Consider the following 17,879-nt stretch of genomic DNA (forward strand, 5'->3'; position numbering starts at 1 on the left):
GAAGGTGCTTAGTTCCAGAGGGATCATGCCAACTCCAGAGTCAGGCATACAGTGCTGTGGTTAGGCTTGATACACTGCTTTCTTTCTAAACCTCTGTTTTGCTGTGCTTATAACTGAATACTAAAAGGAAACTTATCCTTGGGCTAAATTTTCTTATGCTTTCTCTAATTTTCTCCCTTTCCCTTTCCTTCCGCATCTGTCAGATTAAATTCCACTGGTCATTTCAGACATGCATGAAAAGGCAACATTCCTCACCAACTAAAATATTTTCACTTCTTTTTTATGCTTAGTCTACTAAGAAGAAAAATAATAAAAAAAATTCAAAACCACCTAGTGGATCTTTTCAAGAGACAAGAACTGAATAAACTCTTAAAGTAACAAGATATGCTGCAAGCATGCATATCTGAAACACTGAATCTTAAAATATGACACAGGCTACACACAGTAAATTTATTAGTGGGAGAAAACATTCTGCTGCAGTTGATACCCTGTGTAATTCCCAGGAATATAATCCTCTGTGGGCAACTCTTCCCAAATAGTCCTAATATTAGTCTAATAGTTCTAATAATTAAGGAATATAGTCCTCTTCCCAAATCATCCTAATCACATTTAATTTACTGTGAGATTATTACAGCAAATGGTCACATCCAAACATTCTGTTCGAGTTTATGCAGGTTCTTACCTTGCTGTTCAGTAATGATTTAAGCAATGTAACTAACAGCTGCCACCTATGGTTTATTCCCTCTTTGTTTCTCGCCCTCTCAAGTGGGGAATGTTGTGTAAGGTAAGCTGTTTTACCTTGGGGAGAGCTGAGTGCTTTTTAAACCATACAAGCTTGTATGTATTTATGTTTAAGATGGCAGAACAAAAAAAAAGTCATGTTGCTCTTCGCGGGGAAGGTGGTAAGGTTTGCAGCAGTCCTTAGTTCCTGTGGGAGTTTGCTCCACAGTTCAAACCACACTGAATTCTCTGAAGCAAAAAATGTGAATTAAATGGGTGATTTTTGAATATATGATCTATGGCAAATTCAAAGTTACAGCTCCCCCAGAAACTGTAGCTCAGTAGCATTGTACAATGTATACTAATGTACTAGAGTTAAGATCAGATAAAATTCTGTATGTATTCAATATGGGGAAGTTAAAACAGCTCTGGGATTCATAAACTCATCTTCCAACTTTGGTGCACATAAAATCACAACTACTGTATTGTATGAAAGTTTTTTTTTTAACATGCTGTAGAGCTTCTTGGCTATCTGAGAAATACCTATTTCCAGCCTTCCATGGACTACTTGCTGCACTAAATTCCACCCTTGGGGCCAATTTATACATTAAGAAATGACTTGGCAGTTCCCACACCTAAGAAGTCCAAGGTTTGTTTTGCCACAGTGACTCAGTGCTTACAGCAGACACTTGGAATGGAGCATGTGCCTTTTCAAAAGCCCTCCAGCACCCTGGTACATGCAGGGCCAACATGCCCAGTGGCTCCCAGTGCAGAGGACAGAGATGCACCTGAGCTCCTCTCTCCTGGACAGGCTCGGCAGGAGACTGAGACTGCACAGCTTGTCTCTCTCTCCACCAGGATGTGGAATTCTGAGGCCTCATAGAGGACAAAAAGCCACCAACACAGGTCACTTGCTGTGTAATAGCTCTTGGGATGTAAGCATTGATACAGGAATTGAAAAACCTGGCTCCAAGTATTTCATTAGCCCCAGGAGTTCATGCTCCAATCACCTCCTTCGCAGGTCATTCCCTAGCCTTCGGGTTGTAGATAAAGCTTTGAAAGGGTCATTTTTCACATTCCTCCTGTAGCACTACAGACTAAGATTTAGGAAATTGTAAATAAGCTACTGGCAACAGAATCTCTAGCTAAATGAAAAGTGGAATCCTCTGGGGATGGGAGGGAGAGGCCGAGGCCAGCCAGGATCCTTGTCCTTCATTCTCTACTGCGTTTCTGCATTAATGCATTTTGTATTCAGTCGTCATTGTACAAAAGATATAAATAGCATTAAGGACAGGCCAAAATATATTTTTATAAATTCTAACTGTCTCCTTGCTTAAATGAACACGTAGTTAATATATTCCCTGCACAGGTTAGCAGGGAATATCACAAACTGTTCTGTTATATATCTTTGCAATTTCCCCACTAAATCACCTAGACTGCTAGCATATGCTTGTCATAAAAAACCAACAAAACAGTTTTTTGATTATGCCATTTTTGAGATGTTATGAACCAAAGAGATAAGCAAGAAATTCTGAAATTTAAATTTATATATGTTTTTAGTACATACAGTAGCGCAATCTAAGATCTCTTTTGGTTTCTCCCCACAGCACTCCCCACCCCTGACCCCAATTTCCTAGTAAAACTCCATCCCAAACTGAAAAGAACTATCTGAAATTGGATGAAAACTAGTTTACATTTTAGTTTTTTTATAATAAGGAAGTGCTTTCTATTCTGGAAGCCAAATTCAAGTATTGTATGACTAGAACTGAATTATTAACATGCAGAATGAAACTGATCCTGTTGTAGTCAGTGGAGTTTTGCTATTGACTTATTAAGTGGGATTTTGCTCACAAGGTATTAATCATACATGTAAAAAAAATCTTATTAATTAATATAATTTGTATTTTTTAAGTTATTAGAGTTAGGGAAACTGCAATGTAAAATTGTTAAACTATTTTAAACACCAATAATGTCCTCTCTTACGTTTTTGTACCATATTATTACTAGAGACATCATGTGGGATTATGCCCTCTGATCTGTATGAAAGGTAGGTCTCTCATATGACCCACCACAGTACTGTAAATAATTGAGAGTGCTGCACAGTTTACTTTGTTCCAGTTTTCTGTTGGGTTCACTTGGCTGCATAACATTAAGTTAAGGCCCTTGAATGTGCCAGCCAAGCCACTTTTCTATTTGTTCCTGGAATTGAGGTAACGTCACTTCACTTGTCTATGCTTTACACTTCCCCAGTCTGCTGGTTATTAACTTGGAACAATCACTTGATGCACATCCAAAGCCACAGAACATCTGCTAGAATTTACATTCTTCCAGCGTAAGGAACACATTTTCCTACAGCTGCACACATACATTGCTTATCCATACAGGGTGTGACTTTGACCAGAATTACAGTGTTCTCCTGTGCCAAAAGACATATAATGTATAAACAAATTTTTGAATGTATACAGAATTCTGGGGTGAATTCTATTAAATAAATGCTATGAACATAGCCATTTCCCCCTCTACTACCTGCTGCTGTGGATACATTCCAGGTTGATGTCCTCCATATGGTGGCTGTCCTGAGGGAGGTCCTTGTCCTGGATACTGCTGCCCATACGGTTCATGCCTAAAATAAAGCATTCAAATCAACACTTAGAGCTGCTGGAGTTTTCAAGCCGCCAGGAAAAGTACTCTGAAAATCTTGCACCTTGAAGGCATCTGCCATCTGGAAACAAGGTGAAGGTACAGTCTTGGTATGGTGCTGAGCCTGAGGCAGAAAGCTCTGCTGGAGCTGGTAGTGGGAGGAAGGAGGTAAAGTAGACAGAAGAAAGGAGCAGTGAATATACAACAGAGAAGTTCAAAGGGAACAGTCAGGAATGGGAAGAGGGTATGGTCAGCAAAGAGGTAAGAAAGGCAGCTGCAGACACTGGGAGCCCATCCTTGGTGGAAAAGTACCTGGTGTACAGCTCAAAAGATGCAGGTAAGAATTCTTGTGTTTTAGAATGCCAGTCTAATAGCAAGCTACTTTCTGGATTATTCAAGAACATATCAATTTTAAATGAGTAAAAACAGTACTTATGATTTTGCTAATGTTCATGTAATTTTTAATTAAAGCTACATAATGAAGCATACACATGAGACGAAGTTGTGTTGCACTTGGAAACTTACCTGTAGCATTTAAGACCTCCGAGGAGCACTACAGTGTAACTGCAATATTTTTAGCACATCTGAATGAAATTTAGGTTGCTGAAATCAAGTACTTGGAAAGCATTAAGATTGATAAATAACACTGTATCACAGGCTAATATGTCAGTAATTCCTCTCTGTACACTACCAGTGAGAACACATCAACAATTAGAGGGTAATTATAGAAGTAATGTATCAGGGAGAGTCACAGAAACAGAGGACTGGGGAACCTGACATTCTAAAAAAACTAATGGGACCTAATTTTTCCAAAAGCATAGAAAGCTAATTTTTTTCTTTTGAGAGATGACCAGAGAGAAAGCAATAGCAATTCAGTATCTCCTAAAATTCTGACATGGACGGAGAGAAATTATCTAATGCTGGTTAAAGAACAATGTAACTGAGGGGGGTTGTCTGTAGCTATCCAAGGGAACACGCAGTACGATAAAATTCAGCAAAGGTACACATATGTTATACATAAAGGAAGATTTTCTCCATGTTCAGTTCGTTAGCTACAGGATAACCACAAGCCAGGTGAAGTTGTGGAAGCCTCAGAAGCAGTGTTATTTAATGCTGCTCTGGAGAACTTGGGCCTGTAAACTATGCTCTATTCCAGTGCTGACCAGCAGATACACAAGGTAGGACGTACACTCCCCTTTTCTAACATCTCCGATTCTACTACTACAGAAAGTCAACGGAGTCACACAAGCCTCTGCTCCCCTGCAAGAAACTGAACCAACAGCAAAACCCTAACCAAGAACAAGCAAACCAAAAGTAACACACCAAGAGGCCACATGTTCTGTCTGCGTGTTCTCACAGCGGCTGCTAGCACTCGTCAGCTGGCTACTGTGGGTATTACAAACAGAGAAATCAGTGTTCACCTTTGCTGGCCAGGGTAAGGATTAGGAGAGTACATGCTTGGGCCACTGATTGAAAGCACCATGTTGCTTTGACCAGCTGGTGCCATACTGCCCTCAGGACCCAGCCCATGATCTGACCTAAAAAATTACAAAGGACACCTCATTCTGTAAAAAGTACTTATTTTCCAAAACTGTCAACAAACTATAATAAATCACACCCCTTAAGGAAAACTTACTCTTAACACCTTCACTGGATCCCTTACTCCCATCAACTCTCCAGTGATGTAACCTATTGAACAGCATGATTATATCTGTTTTACTTGACACATCTACTGCTTAAAACTACTGACTGAAAACTACTCTGCCCTTACACTTGAAAGACCCACACTACACCACTCTGTCTGCCATCAGAAAACAAAAAGGGAAGCTAAAGTACACAGCCTAATGAAACTAAAAGCAGGAATACAGACGGAACAGCAAAACCTGCCAGAATACTTAATATAATCCAAACGTTCCCAAAACATTCTGCTTGCTCTACCAAAGTTTAGACATCAGTGATTTTACAGATTTTTTTTCCAAAGCCTTTCCCCAGATAAAGAAAAGAGGACCAAATTTATTTTGTGTACTTCAATGAAGGACAAAGTTATGAGAGTCCTGTTGGACACACTGCAAGACTGATGCTGCTACAGCTCTGACAACAGACTCCAAACTCTCCAAAGGCAATTCACTAACAAACCACAAATCAGACACATTCAGACTGCGCATTCTGTTTTTTATAAAAAGCCAACCAGCAACTGCTTAGGTGAAAACACAGCCAGGAAACGAACTTAAGTGCTACTTTATGCCATCACAGCCCAGCTCAGCCCAGCTGCCAGCTGAAGGCAGCTGTCAAAGACACCCACGAGCTGATCTGCTGCAGCCTGAGTGACTTCTAAGGTGTGACAATTCCTCCTTATTAATTTCTGTGAACAGCTAGACTCAGTCATTACCAGTGGTTTGACTCCCAGTGATTTAGTAAGATGCTGTAGGAAATGTAGGCTGCTATGTTCTCTGCAAGGTGCAATGGGAAAATGAGAAGGGAAGAGAGAGGATCATTTTCACTAATGGGCTTTGCTTTTTGCTTAAGATTTACTCACCTCCTGTCATAGCCACTTCCATAAGAGAACTGCTGTCGCTGGCTCATGCTCATGTTGGACATTGCTCCAGATGGACTCTGGTTATACATATCTTGTATTCCACTGTTAGGCATTTGTCCAGGGGTCATGAAAGGCTCATTGCTTCCAGGCACTGCAACAGTCACGGAAATTAAATTTATTATTTGGGGCATTTGAAGATCTCTTTCTGTTCAGTGAAATATTTTAGGAGAATGTTCAGATCCCTAGCATTGCCAAGGAGAATTAGCTGGTGTCTGAACAGCTCTGTGGGGTCTGATGAGAACACATGAAGCAGCACCACTACCAAGATGATGGGTATAATATTAAGGAGCTGCAAGTGAGGAAGGAAATCTCCTCCTATGGAACTGAGGTATCAGGCACCAGGCAGCTTCTTCTCTCTGGTCTTCACAGCTGAAAATGAACTTACTCTTGTTCTTTTCACCCCAAACAATGCTAAATATGAATGACAATGTAAGCCTTACAAAACAGATGAAAGGAAATCTGCTAGTTTGAACTTCAAAGCTGTCAGAATCAAGCTTTTATTTTCCCCCATAAAACCCTCATACACACATATACAATAATGTAATTATGGAAAGGACACTGTATCCTAATGCAGCTTCTCAAGCAGGAAGGGCATATTCTATGGCTCCAAGAAAAGGCACCATTATCAGATATAAATCACCAACCAAATAGAAGAGACTCTAGCCTTTAGTCCCTCATAGTAGATACTGAACAGAGGTATTTCTGTTTCAACAGGATGAAGTGAAATGTATGACAAAGTACTATACACCCACTTAATCTCACATGGATATAAAGCCTGAAGTGAATCTCTGCCATAAGGCAGAGAGGGCTTCCCCTTCTTTCAGCTGTATTATATGTTAGTGTCCACAGTCCAGGCAAATGGATTTAATGGAAAGGCTTTATAAAAAAATCACATCTGATTAACTACCTCTTTTAAAGCATCTCCCTACTTCATCACATATCACTGTTCCCTCAGTTTCTGGGCCTCTTCTTGCCATATCTCCCTTTTGCTCTGTTTCAGTTTACACTTCATCTCCTCCACCTGCTCTTCCCTTTACAGCCATTGTGAGCCCTGCTTGTGCTCTTTCCTCCCACTTTCCTATATCTGAGGCATGCAAGATTGATTCATTTTAAGCTCATTTTACAATATCCACACAACCAGCTGCAGGTTAAGTATCCAAAAGGACCAGAGTCAGTTTTGGCATTAATTTTTAATTTTGCTTTCTAAAAATAAACAAACCTTGAGTGTGTTTATCACCTTTTGTCAGGGGCTGCCCAAGTGAGAAAAAAATTAGCTTTACTATTCTGAAAAATGTGTAAACTGAGACAGAGAGCAGACTCAGACTCTCTCTTAGGAAACTTGCTCAGTTTCACACGGTGAATCTCCAGTTCAGTCCTACTACACCCAGGCATGCTGCTTCACCACTTCACATTCTAACAATGAAGTCCAGCACTTGATTTGCAGAATGGCTAACCAACCTTAAGAAACGTAAAGTCTAACCCTATGATTTATGCCATTTCCTGAAATGTATTCCTACCAGCATTTTTAGGATTCTGTTAATTCCAAAATAAAGAATGTGACTCTGAGCAGGGAAAATATGATCAGACCAGAGTGAAACACAATTGCATTGCACGTCTCTTTTTGCTACAAGGATACCAATGGCAAAATCAGCAAAGTGAAAACGCTCATTCTGACTACAACATCTTGATTACTTAAGACACAGGGAAGAACACTTGAGCTTCCACAAAGAAAATACCTTTTCTCATTCCACCGAAAGGATCTTTATTCGGCTCATATGGCATCCTTCCCATCATATCTGGCATGTTTATTCCCTGCTGGTATGGTGCATTTGGCGTCATGGAGTTTCGCTTTGGGAATGCTGAATCACTTACATCAGAAAAGGGATCATGCACACTGACTGCGCTGTTTCTAGCAGAAAAAGGAAAAAGAAACATTAACATCATTGTGTATTCATAAGAACTGTGAAAACAGCCTAGATCACAATACAACTAGATCACCACGTTGTGGCAGTGATTAGTGCAGGATATATCCAAGGAAGATGCAAATGACGTTCACAATGGACAATCATTAAAAAGAATCTACCCACTTTTTCTCTAAGCTTCTTTGTCTAGTTACCTTAGAGATCAGGGTTTTTAATCTAATTCTATCATTTGTGCATTCCTGTTACTCAAATAAAAGTCCAAATCTTCCTGAAATTTCACTAAGCTGCTTTGTTCTTTTTTACTTAGTGAAAGACAGCTCAATCTGAATTGAAGATGATTTTAAAAAGTTCTTGCTATCCTTTCTGCAGCATTACAGATGGAGAAAACCAGAACCTAAGTAAATTACGTTTGGAGTGGCTCTGTACGAAGTTCAGAGCTCAGCTGTGTTCCTGCTGAAGTCATAAAGAACTGTTTTCCTGGACTGCAGTGTACTAAGGCTCCTTAATGAATGGTGAGAAGGCTTCACTTCAGATTAAGCTGATCTGTAAGCACAGAACTGAGAAGGATCTCTTGGTCCATCCAGTTGAACCCTCTACTATCTTAACCACTCTTCTACGCTTTTCATAATCTGAAGTTAAGTAACACCTTAAAACCACAAGCTTCTCCTTCCTGCCATGACTGGACCTGTTGACCAGGGCTGTACAGGATAAGCAAGGAAAGGAAGGCTGTGGTTCTAAGCTGCTGCTGTTGGGTTCCATCTTCCTCCCCACTACTGACATATTAACATGCACCTCTTTGCACTCGTGTCTGTCTGATCCTCCTCTGGTGTTTAGAAAGATAATGGACCTCCTACCCCTTCCTCCCTTTCCCTCTCCCTCCTCCAAAAAGAAATAATTTTCCTCCACTTTTCCTGACCAGGCTCTGACTGGTTCACCACAGAATCATGACTGCCTAAGCACCTAGGAAAGACTGGATTAAACTGCTGTTGAACTAGAGCCCAACAGAAAATGAAGCATAGTCCTTTTCATACCTGCCACCCTGCATAGGTGTCATCTGTCCATGAGGTGTGGATGCTGGTGTTGGGGGCTTCAAATCGCCTGGCACTTCTGTCATGGAATTACTACCAGTGGACTGTGGAGTCTGCGGGCCTTGCAGGGAACCAGAATTAGCTGAGAAATTAAAGAAGAGTAATTATTGAAAGGTAGCAGCCAAATTCCTGTGGAAATAATAATCATCAAGGAAAAATATGGTTCTTTCCTCCAGAAGTCCGTGTATACCTTAATCCATCTCACTACTTTATAACTTCCCCAAAATCCTCTGAGATCAAGATATGCTGTGCAGTAATAGCCATCATCTTTCCTAGAACCATGAATTTAATCTGCTGCCTGAAGCAACATGAATAGAAATCATCTAGATGAAGGATCATTTAAATCAGAGGTCAGAGATACAAAGTTAATTGTCTGTAGTTTACAACAGAGTAAATGAAGGCTGTTCTTTGGCATAGCTTCTTCATATAATCACTATCACAACACATACGTTTACAAGAAAAATTTCAGCCAGAAGCTTTTCATCATAAATTTAAGCTGCTATATCAATATAAATTCATGACTTTATTTAGCACTAAAAGGCAGACATTTCTATGGTGAAACATAGCAAATGATTAGCGGCAAACTGCAAGCCTGTGTCATCTTTGAGACAGCATGGCAAAAGATGGTATTTAAGAAATGCAAAAGGCAATCTGGGATCAGAAGAAAACAAGAACTGAAAACAGAATTTGAACAGGAGACTACAGGTAACACTGCTATAAGAATTGTAAAAATAGAAATGGACATCTTAAGAAAATGTTAGTTAGGGTCAGTCATGGTAAAGCATATGTGACAAGACCAGGTAAATTCTGCAAAGCGTCTGTTTAATCTGCAAAAACTTACTTGTTGAGATCGCAGAAAGCAATACAGTATCTGTACTAGTGTCCTCTTTAATTGAAGTAAATAGCTCAATTGTTGGTATGACAAATGTAGAAGAGCATTTACTGTTGTGCTCTGATGAGACTGAGCAGCAATAAGGGCAATAATGAATACATCAGAAAAGTTAACATCTTAAAACACATCCAGACCAGTCTTAAAGTAGACACCGAAGTTACTATTTTCATATGACTACTGAACAGAAACATCCCCCGAGCTCTAAGTTCTGACATAGTAGTTTTATGACTTAGAATGTGGTAAGTGGAGATTAGTAACAACATCTAAGCCTTGGATCTGACAGTCCATGCAGCAGAAATTCTACACAAGGAGATCTTGTAGGATTCAAGTCTTTACATGCAACTGGGAAAAAAATTACCAACAGAAAAAATGCACATATCTAAAACACTCAGAAGGACACAGATTTGGCTTGGGAGGTCCTTCTTTTTAATGAACTGTCATGTATGTATTTTATTGTGCCTGCCTATCTACATTCAACAACCAATTAACAAAACTTTATAAATTACTGTTTGAGGGAAAATTGGAACAAGCAGTATGGGCTTTTCTTCTGTATATGAAAGAGTAGTTTATAATTGACTCAGAATCCTAGAACACTCATCATCTTGACAGGCAGAGCTTGTTTTTAACTGAAGAACACCTTTTTTGTATGTGTTTCATTTATATCTGTAACACATGTTCCCCTATCTGGAAATCAGTCTCAGTAGCAAGTGCATATGTAAAATCCACGTTGTGCGGACCACATTGTTCTTGTCCTCAGCTTTCTGAGGCATTTTTGAATTATGCTTACATAGTAATGAGGCTCAAAAAAAAGTTTAGGAAACGCTCTCTGATTACATTAATACAGTAACAAGAACATTTGCAACAACTAATGCTACAGTTAACTGAAGGCTTTAGTGCTATAATAAAACAAAAAATCATCATATTCATATAAAATGAGCTCATTGTATATATGACCCTTGAGCAGGTCAAGATCATTCTTCTGCCCTTGAGCTTTAAACACAATTCCAGATTCTTCTGAAAAGCTTAAAAGCATTTCTGAGTTATGTCACAGATTGTCACATACCATCTTGCCATATTAGAAACATGTAAGTAAACATCTTAGTGTACCCATATACTTACTGTAAATTTGGATATTGCCTAACCCTGCATATTTATCTTATGGTGGCCTGTTAAATAGCAATTAAGCTTTTCCCTACCCTACATGAGCAAGAGCTTAATTCATATCTCAAGCAAACCTGAAGAAAAAAAGTACAAGATTTTTCAGTATTTATGGGCTACAGGAGTACAAAATTATTAATAACAATGTGTTTTATATAATCTTATATATAGAAAGGTTTAAGAGAAAAAAGAAGATACCCAATTGAGAAGTTAAAAAGTCCAATTTCTATCTTCTGGGTGGCAGTTATAAGGTTGGTTTTTTTTCCTCAAGACTCTTTCTAAATGACTGGTTATAAACAACTGAAAAAATGGAAGGTAAATGCTGTCATGAGAAAGGCAAAGTTTTTGGTACTCCTTTGTTAATACATGCTGCCCTTGACCTCCACTGGGTCAGGGACACTCCTACAGAATAGGAACTGAAAGTGCTTCAATCTCTGGGTTAGGACAACATCTACCAAGAAGAACCTGTATTTCCTGTTTCATTGTAAATTTTGCATTTGCTAGGCTGCACTCTGAAATTTTTACATCTATCTTTGCAGGTATTTTATTATGTTTGATGTTTAATTTTAAACATGGACGTCCTGAAATAGAAACTATATCTTTCAGAGTGCTTCATAAGCTTCAGTGTTCAACCAAGAACTAAGAAGGAAGGCGAACAACCATGTTCCTTTAGGAAAAAGTAATCTCTGCTTACATGATTCTGCAGGTATCTTGGAGATGTCCAGGAAAAAACCTGTGGGTTCACAGCTTCTGAATTCCTCATCTCACATCCACACCTAAGCAACACTTGTCTTTTGAGTATCGTAACAGATTTGTAAGAATATGCTTTTAACAATAGAAAATACAGCAAAAATGAAATACAGTTGACATCTTGGTCAGTGAGAAGGTGAGGTCTTTCACAGTTTGCTGTAGAAGCATGTGTTAGTAACACGACAGCACGTGTTATTCTTCTCTGCAGCATGAAATTACAGCACTGGCATGGCTTTTTCCTTGCAAAGCCTGCATGGCAGTAAGCACTGCTTTCAGGAAAGACCCTTTATTTACCAGAGAAGAAATATGCAGCTAAAAAAAGATATGAAACCTTTCTCTTGCCAGCAATTTTTTCCTTTCAGGGAAAAAAAAAAAAGGACAGAAGAATGCAACCTCTTGAAACTCCATTAATGTGAGGCCTGACATGCTCTCTAGGATATCCCTACCTTTTGCCAGAAGCTACAAATGTATACTCTAAAGTAAACAATGGAAAGGTTACTGAAGGTTAAGTACATTCACATACTTCAGAGTGAACAGGCAGCCACCACGCTGGGAAGATAATTTACCCAGCACGAACCCAGTGCCCCAGTTCGGCTGGACTGGGGGCTGCTGGCTGCTGCAGGGCCCCCTGGGCAGGCGGGGATGCAGGCACTGGGCACCTCCTGTCCCCCAGCCACCCCTCCCAAGCCCTGGCCCATCCATCTTCAGAGGGGATTCCCTGGCTGGCCTCATGACACGCTCCATGACATCACCTGCCTGCTAATAATAGCACTTCAGTCAGCCACCCGCCAGCAGAGACGGATGGGTTTGGTTACAGACGCACTCACTGAATGGCTGTGTCCTGCGGTGCTGTGTCCCCCCGCCATCCCCCTCCCCAAGGCTCCTTTCTCTGCTGCCAAGGAAACGCAGGCAACACACTCCTGGCATGTTCTCACTCCCTCTTTCCAGCACAAGTGCACGATTTTTCCAGGTTTGTTTTAATGAAATCTCTGTTGACATCAGGGCTAGCTGCTGTTACTCACAGGCATCCTCAGCTGGACTACTTTGGCCACCCTGTTCATTCAGCACAGGATAAACTCTGAGCCTGTAATTCTGAGAGTTGTGCGCACATAACTGCACAATGCAACTAAGAATTCAGAGTGCCAGAGTACAGCAATGGAAAATAACTCCTTCATGCTGGTGGTCTTTAGGAATTTTTTCTCTAGCATCCATTAGTGCTTACTGTATTGGTGTCACAAACATGTGTGTTTGAGATCGCTTAAAAAGTATCAGAACTCTTCTCAGTTTAGAACTTGTCACAACTATTCATGTGCATTTTAATCAAACTTATCAAACACACGTGACAGGAAAAGCATTTTCTCTTTGCACCCACTCCTGGAAAGCACTGGAGCACTAGAAGGAAGACCTACAATGGTTCTCTCACTAAGGGATTTTTCACACAGTGAAAGTCAACAGCAGATGACATGGACCTTGGCACAGACCCAACAGTCAGAACAGAAGGCCAACAGGGGTCCTCCAATAGCTAGTCTGTCATTAGGCATTTGCTGCTGGTCTTTGCTGCTGACAGCAGTACCTGACCCAGGTGGATTTAAGCAGACATGAAGGCCTCAGCCTACCACCAACACAGCCTCAGAGCGGTGCAAGGCACACTAAAACATTCAGGCCCTCACCCCTTCCCAGGAGCTTCATGAAACAGCAGAAGAGGCTCTCACAGTGATATGAAGTGAGAACTCTTAAAATGAGCACCTAATCCTAACCCTAACACCTTGGCTACTGTGCAATTCTCTGCTGATCAAGGCGAACCAGCCTGTTACTTTGCTGCTCTATTCTCATTCTTTTTTCTGACTCCTTATAATTGCTGACACTACCATGAATTGCACTGTACATAACACTAAATTATTCACTCCTTTATGTACCATTTACCTTGCTAATGATGTTTTAAAAAATGGAAGAGTTGGGAGAATCCCAAATACTGTGCTACAAGCAAATGGACGAACACATGAACCCAGACCACCATCTCGCAGTCCCATAACTTTGACTCACGCGTCACATCCTTTCCTTGACCGTGTTCTTCCATATGAATCTCCTACCCATGCTGCACTGTGTTTCCTAGCATTCCCTCTATGCCTGCATTCTAAAGGTCACCCATGAGGCAGTCACATAACCACCCCTTGGATGTGAGACATCTGCAGGAACGGATTTGCTCTAAGCTGCACTTCAGTCTGCTCCCACCTTGCATAACCACCCACCTGGAAACCACGGTGACACTGGAACTGAATCCTTCTCTGTACCAAAAAGGCTGCCAGTCCCAATGTATTCTTATGAGCAACAGAAATATTTAATTTTAAAAGTTTTATGAAGATCAGTTGACTCTTAAGATCTCAAGATTTGTTTCACAGCATTAGCTTGTTAGAACTAGACAAAATGCAACACCCTCCCCTCTGAGACGAGTCCCTCTGCTTTTCTATCAGATTAGCTTCAGCCCTAATACTGTAACTAGTTCTCCGAAAATGGATTTGGCTTCTAAGTGGCTCTGCCTACACTGAGCTAACTGCACAAGAGAGGCTAATGGCTGAAGCAAGGACCTTTGGAGGCTACTGTTTCTTGTATTCTGCTCCTGTTCCCTCTGAATGCCAAAGAGTGACAGATTATCTAAAGTACGTCTACAACTCTGCTTCTTTTGTGCAGCTAAAATGTTAATGTTGGTATATACTAAAGGAAAAGGAACAAGAAAAAAAGCTGACTATTAAAGAGAACAGGCTTGTACTCTCTGAGGCATCTATACCTCAGCGGGATTTCATGTACTAAAGCTGATACACACTGGGAAAGCCTTTCTCTGTACAGAAGTGCAGTCCCATTCAGTGACACGAGCTCTTTTCTCTCCAACAAAATAAACCTTGAGATCCTTGCTTGCTTCCCCCTTTTCTAGTCTCTATGTCCTGCTGTGTTTTTATTTTAGGAAAATAGTTTCAGTTCTCCTCAAAGACAGCTTGCTTGAATGTTATGATAAATTTAAACTTGGACTTTGCCATTTCCATTTGTAGCATTGTGATGCAAGAGGATCCCGTAAAGTGGTCTGTCTGACATTTCCATTCCTCTGTTTCATGTTTACGTATTCAAATAACAATTCTTCATCTCAAAATTCAGCTGATTTATGGTGATCATCCCCAAGTCAAATACTGAGAAGAGTGTTGGAGAGAGAAGGTAAAGGAGTAGAGAACAATGCATGATACTCTTTCATTTTTAGAAACAGATTAATTTGCTCTTCACTGTCTTTAGAAGTCTAACCTTTTCAGCTTCCCTTCCCAGTTTTCTCAGGAGGTGCTGGGCACCTACAACACATATCCTTTTTTGCAGCTGTGCACATTCAGGACACTCTGTGCTTATTTCAGACAGATAAACATTTGGACTATGGGCTTTGCTTCTAGTACCAAGTGTTTTCTTCCATCTTCTAAACTTGAATTGCAAAGTAACCTAGTCTTATCCTCTCTATTAAACAATCACCACTGGGGTACCTGATAACCCTAGGTTTTAACAAGGTGGAGAAAATATTTCAGTTATTACACAGAGATGTACTTACGAAGATTTTAACTAAACACTCCCTCAAATCCTTACACTGAATAAATCAGGCTGAGAAAGATTTAAGCCTTATCACTGTTATCTTTTTCTGTACTGACAAAGCACTATTGTAAGGAATAATCTTGGGAAGGCCAGAACTTTATTATAACATTATAAAGGTCTTTGCAATTTTCTAGTATCCACAATAGGGTACTGAAGTCATGCAATTGACAACTGTCTTCAGAGCTTGTTGGGTCCCTGACTCTCCACCTCCCATTTTCAGCCAGTGAACAGCACTAACAGAAATTAAGTGAATTACTATTTTCCTGAAACTCTGTTCTAATGCAGGAAACTGCTGCAAACATTCCAGAAATTATATTCTCTTGGCAATAACAGACAGTGGTCTGCCTAATAGTAACTGCGGTAACAACAAATTTTGTCAAATTATTTTGTTGGTCAGAAAAGCTAGTAACCAAAGGAATAATCCAAAATAATTAAAGGACTTTTTTACTCTTCCATGGGTAGTCCAATAGTCAACATCTAGACCAATACTATGACTCTTCCTACATACTTAAAATGTTTCTACTTAAGAATAGTCCTGCCTTGAGTATCAACTGTGACTATGAAATCTTGAGACTCTTAAGTGAAATTAATTTAAAAAGAAAACAATGGTTTCAAACACCACACCGTAAATGCAACAAAGAACGGCCAAAATAAAGCAATTCCACTTCCAATTTTTCAGATGAGAAGATAAAAACAGTGATCCTAACGACTTCTCTGACACACAGGATTAGCAACAAAAGAACAGAGAGCGTGCCTCTAAACTAGGATGCCTGGCAGTGGGGATTCACTGTACTCTCAGCTCTCCATCTGCCACACATTCAACATGAACTGCATCAGAGCAACCATCTGAGATGCACTGAGCAGTCCAGCATCTGCCATCCTGCTCCAACTGAAGCCTTGCTGATCAACAGTTGCATTGAAAATCAGCTTCAGTCACAGCAAGGCAAGTGCAGGTACCAGAGTCTGACCTGTCGACAAACACCTGCTCCTGTCTTACGGCAGAAGCACATCCGTGCAGAACTCTGTTCTTTTTATTATGCCCATGTCACTGAATGCTAAGGGTACACTGGCACACATTCTTTGTATGTTGGACTGAGCAAGGACAAACCAGACATGGGACTGCAGAGGGCCCTTCAGAGTTAACTCTGACTTGACTCAGGAGCTGGCTCTAAGTGTGAGAACAAGATGCCAGCAACAGATTTATCCCTGTTGTTTGTTAAGCATTTTTAAGACATGCTTATAAATATATAAGGTGCAACAACCTAGTATTCCTTGCCCTCAAAAAATGGTTGTGTAAGAGGCTGCAGTTTATTTGACTTACCAGGAGATGGCGGCTGAATCTTAGGTTGTTTCTTGGTATCTCCAGTGCTGAAGACTTCTGGAGGGGGCTCCTCCCCTCGCTCAACCTTGCACTCGAAGGCAAACAGGTAGTGAATGTATTGTTTTTTCAGGGAGCTGGCTGCGCTGCTCGAAGTGCCAACGTTCAAGGTGGTTGCCAGCTCACGCCACTTCTTGTTTTTATTAACCTAGCAAAGTAAACGGCAGGATCATTGGTTTGCAGCAAAGTGTTTTATTTAAGTTAGGAAACAAAAAAGAAAAAAAAAGCACTTAATGTCTTGGTTTACTTTTTTTATTTTCCTCTTTTAACTAATGCTCATTACTCCCACACGCAGTAATGCACAGACAGCATTTACAGTTATAAAGCCATTAAGGAACCTGCTGATAGCTACATAAAAAGCTTTGTGTGTGGAGTCTTCTGCATGGTGCATCCTTTAAATGTCTTACGCCCTTCCAGGGCCTATGCTCTTCAGTTAGCAATCCATCTCCAAGCAAATTCCTGCTCATTCGCTCCCTCCCTGACACCCACCCACACCCACCCCATTCTAATTAAAAAGCAGCTTCTAAAATATAATTTAGAAAGCAATAACAGCGTTATTCTGCAATTTGTTTGAACACAGACATGAAAAATAAATTTTTCTCCCCAGTAGCTACCAGCTGTCAAACAGTTCAGCTTGTAATTCCTGGTTCAATTCCTTTCACTTTAGTGCATCTTGCAGGGACAGATCAATGATCCTCTGGCTAGATGAGAGGCAGAGTGAAGCCAGGCCCCTTAATTAATTAAGGCAGACTTCAAACACACACGGCTAGTCCAGCAATACTCTCTATTACAATGCTGACTGCACCACTCCACTGCGAGCCTTGTTTGCAGTGTAAGGCTGAGAATATTGAAAGACTCTGCTCTTGAGTTCCTCAAACACAGCTGATCTGTAATAATAGTGAAGTTCATTTGTCATCCTGGATGATGCCACTGACACACTTGGCTGAACCACTCACAAAGCCACTGTTTTTGCTGTAACACCTGATGCCTTTAAGTTCAATCAACCAGTTATGTAATTTCTAGGCATGATCTGAGGAGTGGGGTCAGCACCAAAATAAATGGGCTTTAAGCATCTGAGAATCTCACCTCTTGTGGGTAGCAATCCTGATTTCAT

At 40.4% G+C, this 17,879-nt stretch overlaps 1 protein-coding gene across 8 annotated transcripts in view; it reads right to left on the bottom strand.

The window, feature by feature from the left end:
- ARID1B (AT-rich interaction domain 1B) overlaps positions 1 to 17,879 on the bottom strand; it is a 325,863-nt gene that overhangs the window by 6,990 nt on the left and 300,994 nt on the right. For 7 of the 8 annotated variants that reach the window (XM_085055792.1, XM_085055790.1, XM_085055789.1 and 4 more), the window contains 5 exons: positions 16,709 to 16,913; positions 8,910 to 9,048; positions 7,693 to 7,865; positions 5,897 to 6,047; positions 3,247 to 3,343 (listed from right to left, as the gene is read on the bottom strand). In XM_085055792.1, the coding sequence (XP_084911918.1) occupies positions 3,247 to 3,343; positions 5,897 to 6,047; positions 7,693 to 7,865; positions 8,910 to 9,048; positions 16,709 to 16,913 (765 nt within the window). Of the gene's footprint in view, positions 1 to 3,246; positions 3,344 to 4,781; positions 4,899 to 5,896; positions 6,048 to 7,692; positions 7,866 to 8,909; positions 9,049 to 16,708; positions 16,914 to 17,879 lie in introns of all 8 variants that reach the window. The other variant, XM_085055793.1, reaches the window with a different exon arrangement.

This window comes from Lichenostomus cassidix, chromosome 3, assembly GCF_008360975.1.
Source record: "Lichenostomus cassidix isolate B80296 chromosome 3, HeHo_3.0, whole genome shotgun sequence".
NCBI lineage: Eukaryota > Metazoa > Chordata > Aves > Passeriformes > Meliphagidae > Lichenostomus > Lichenostomus cassidix.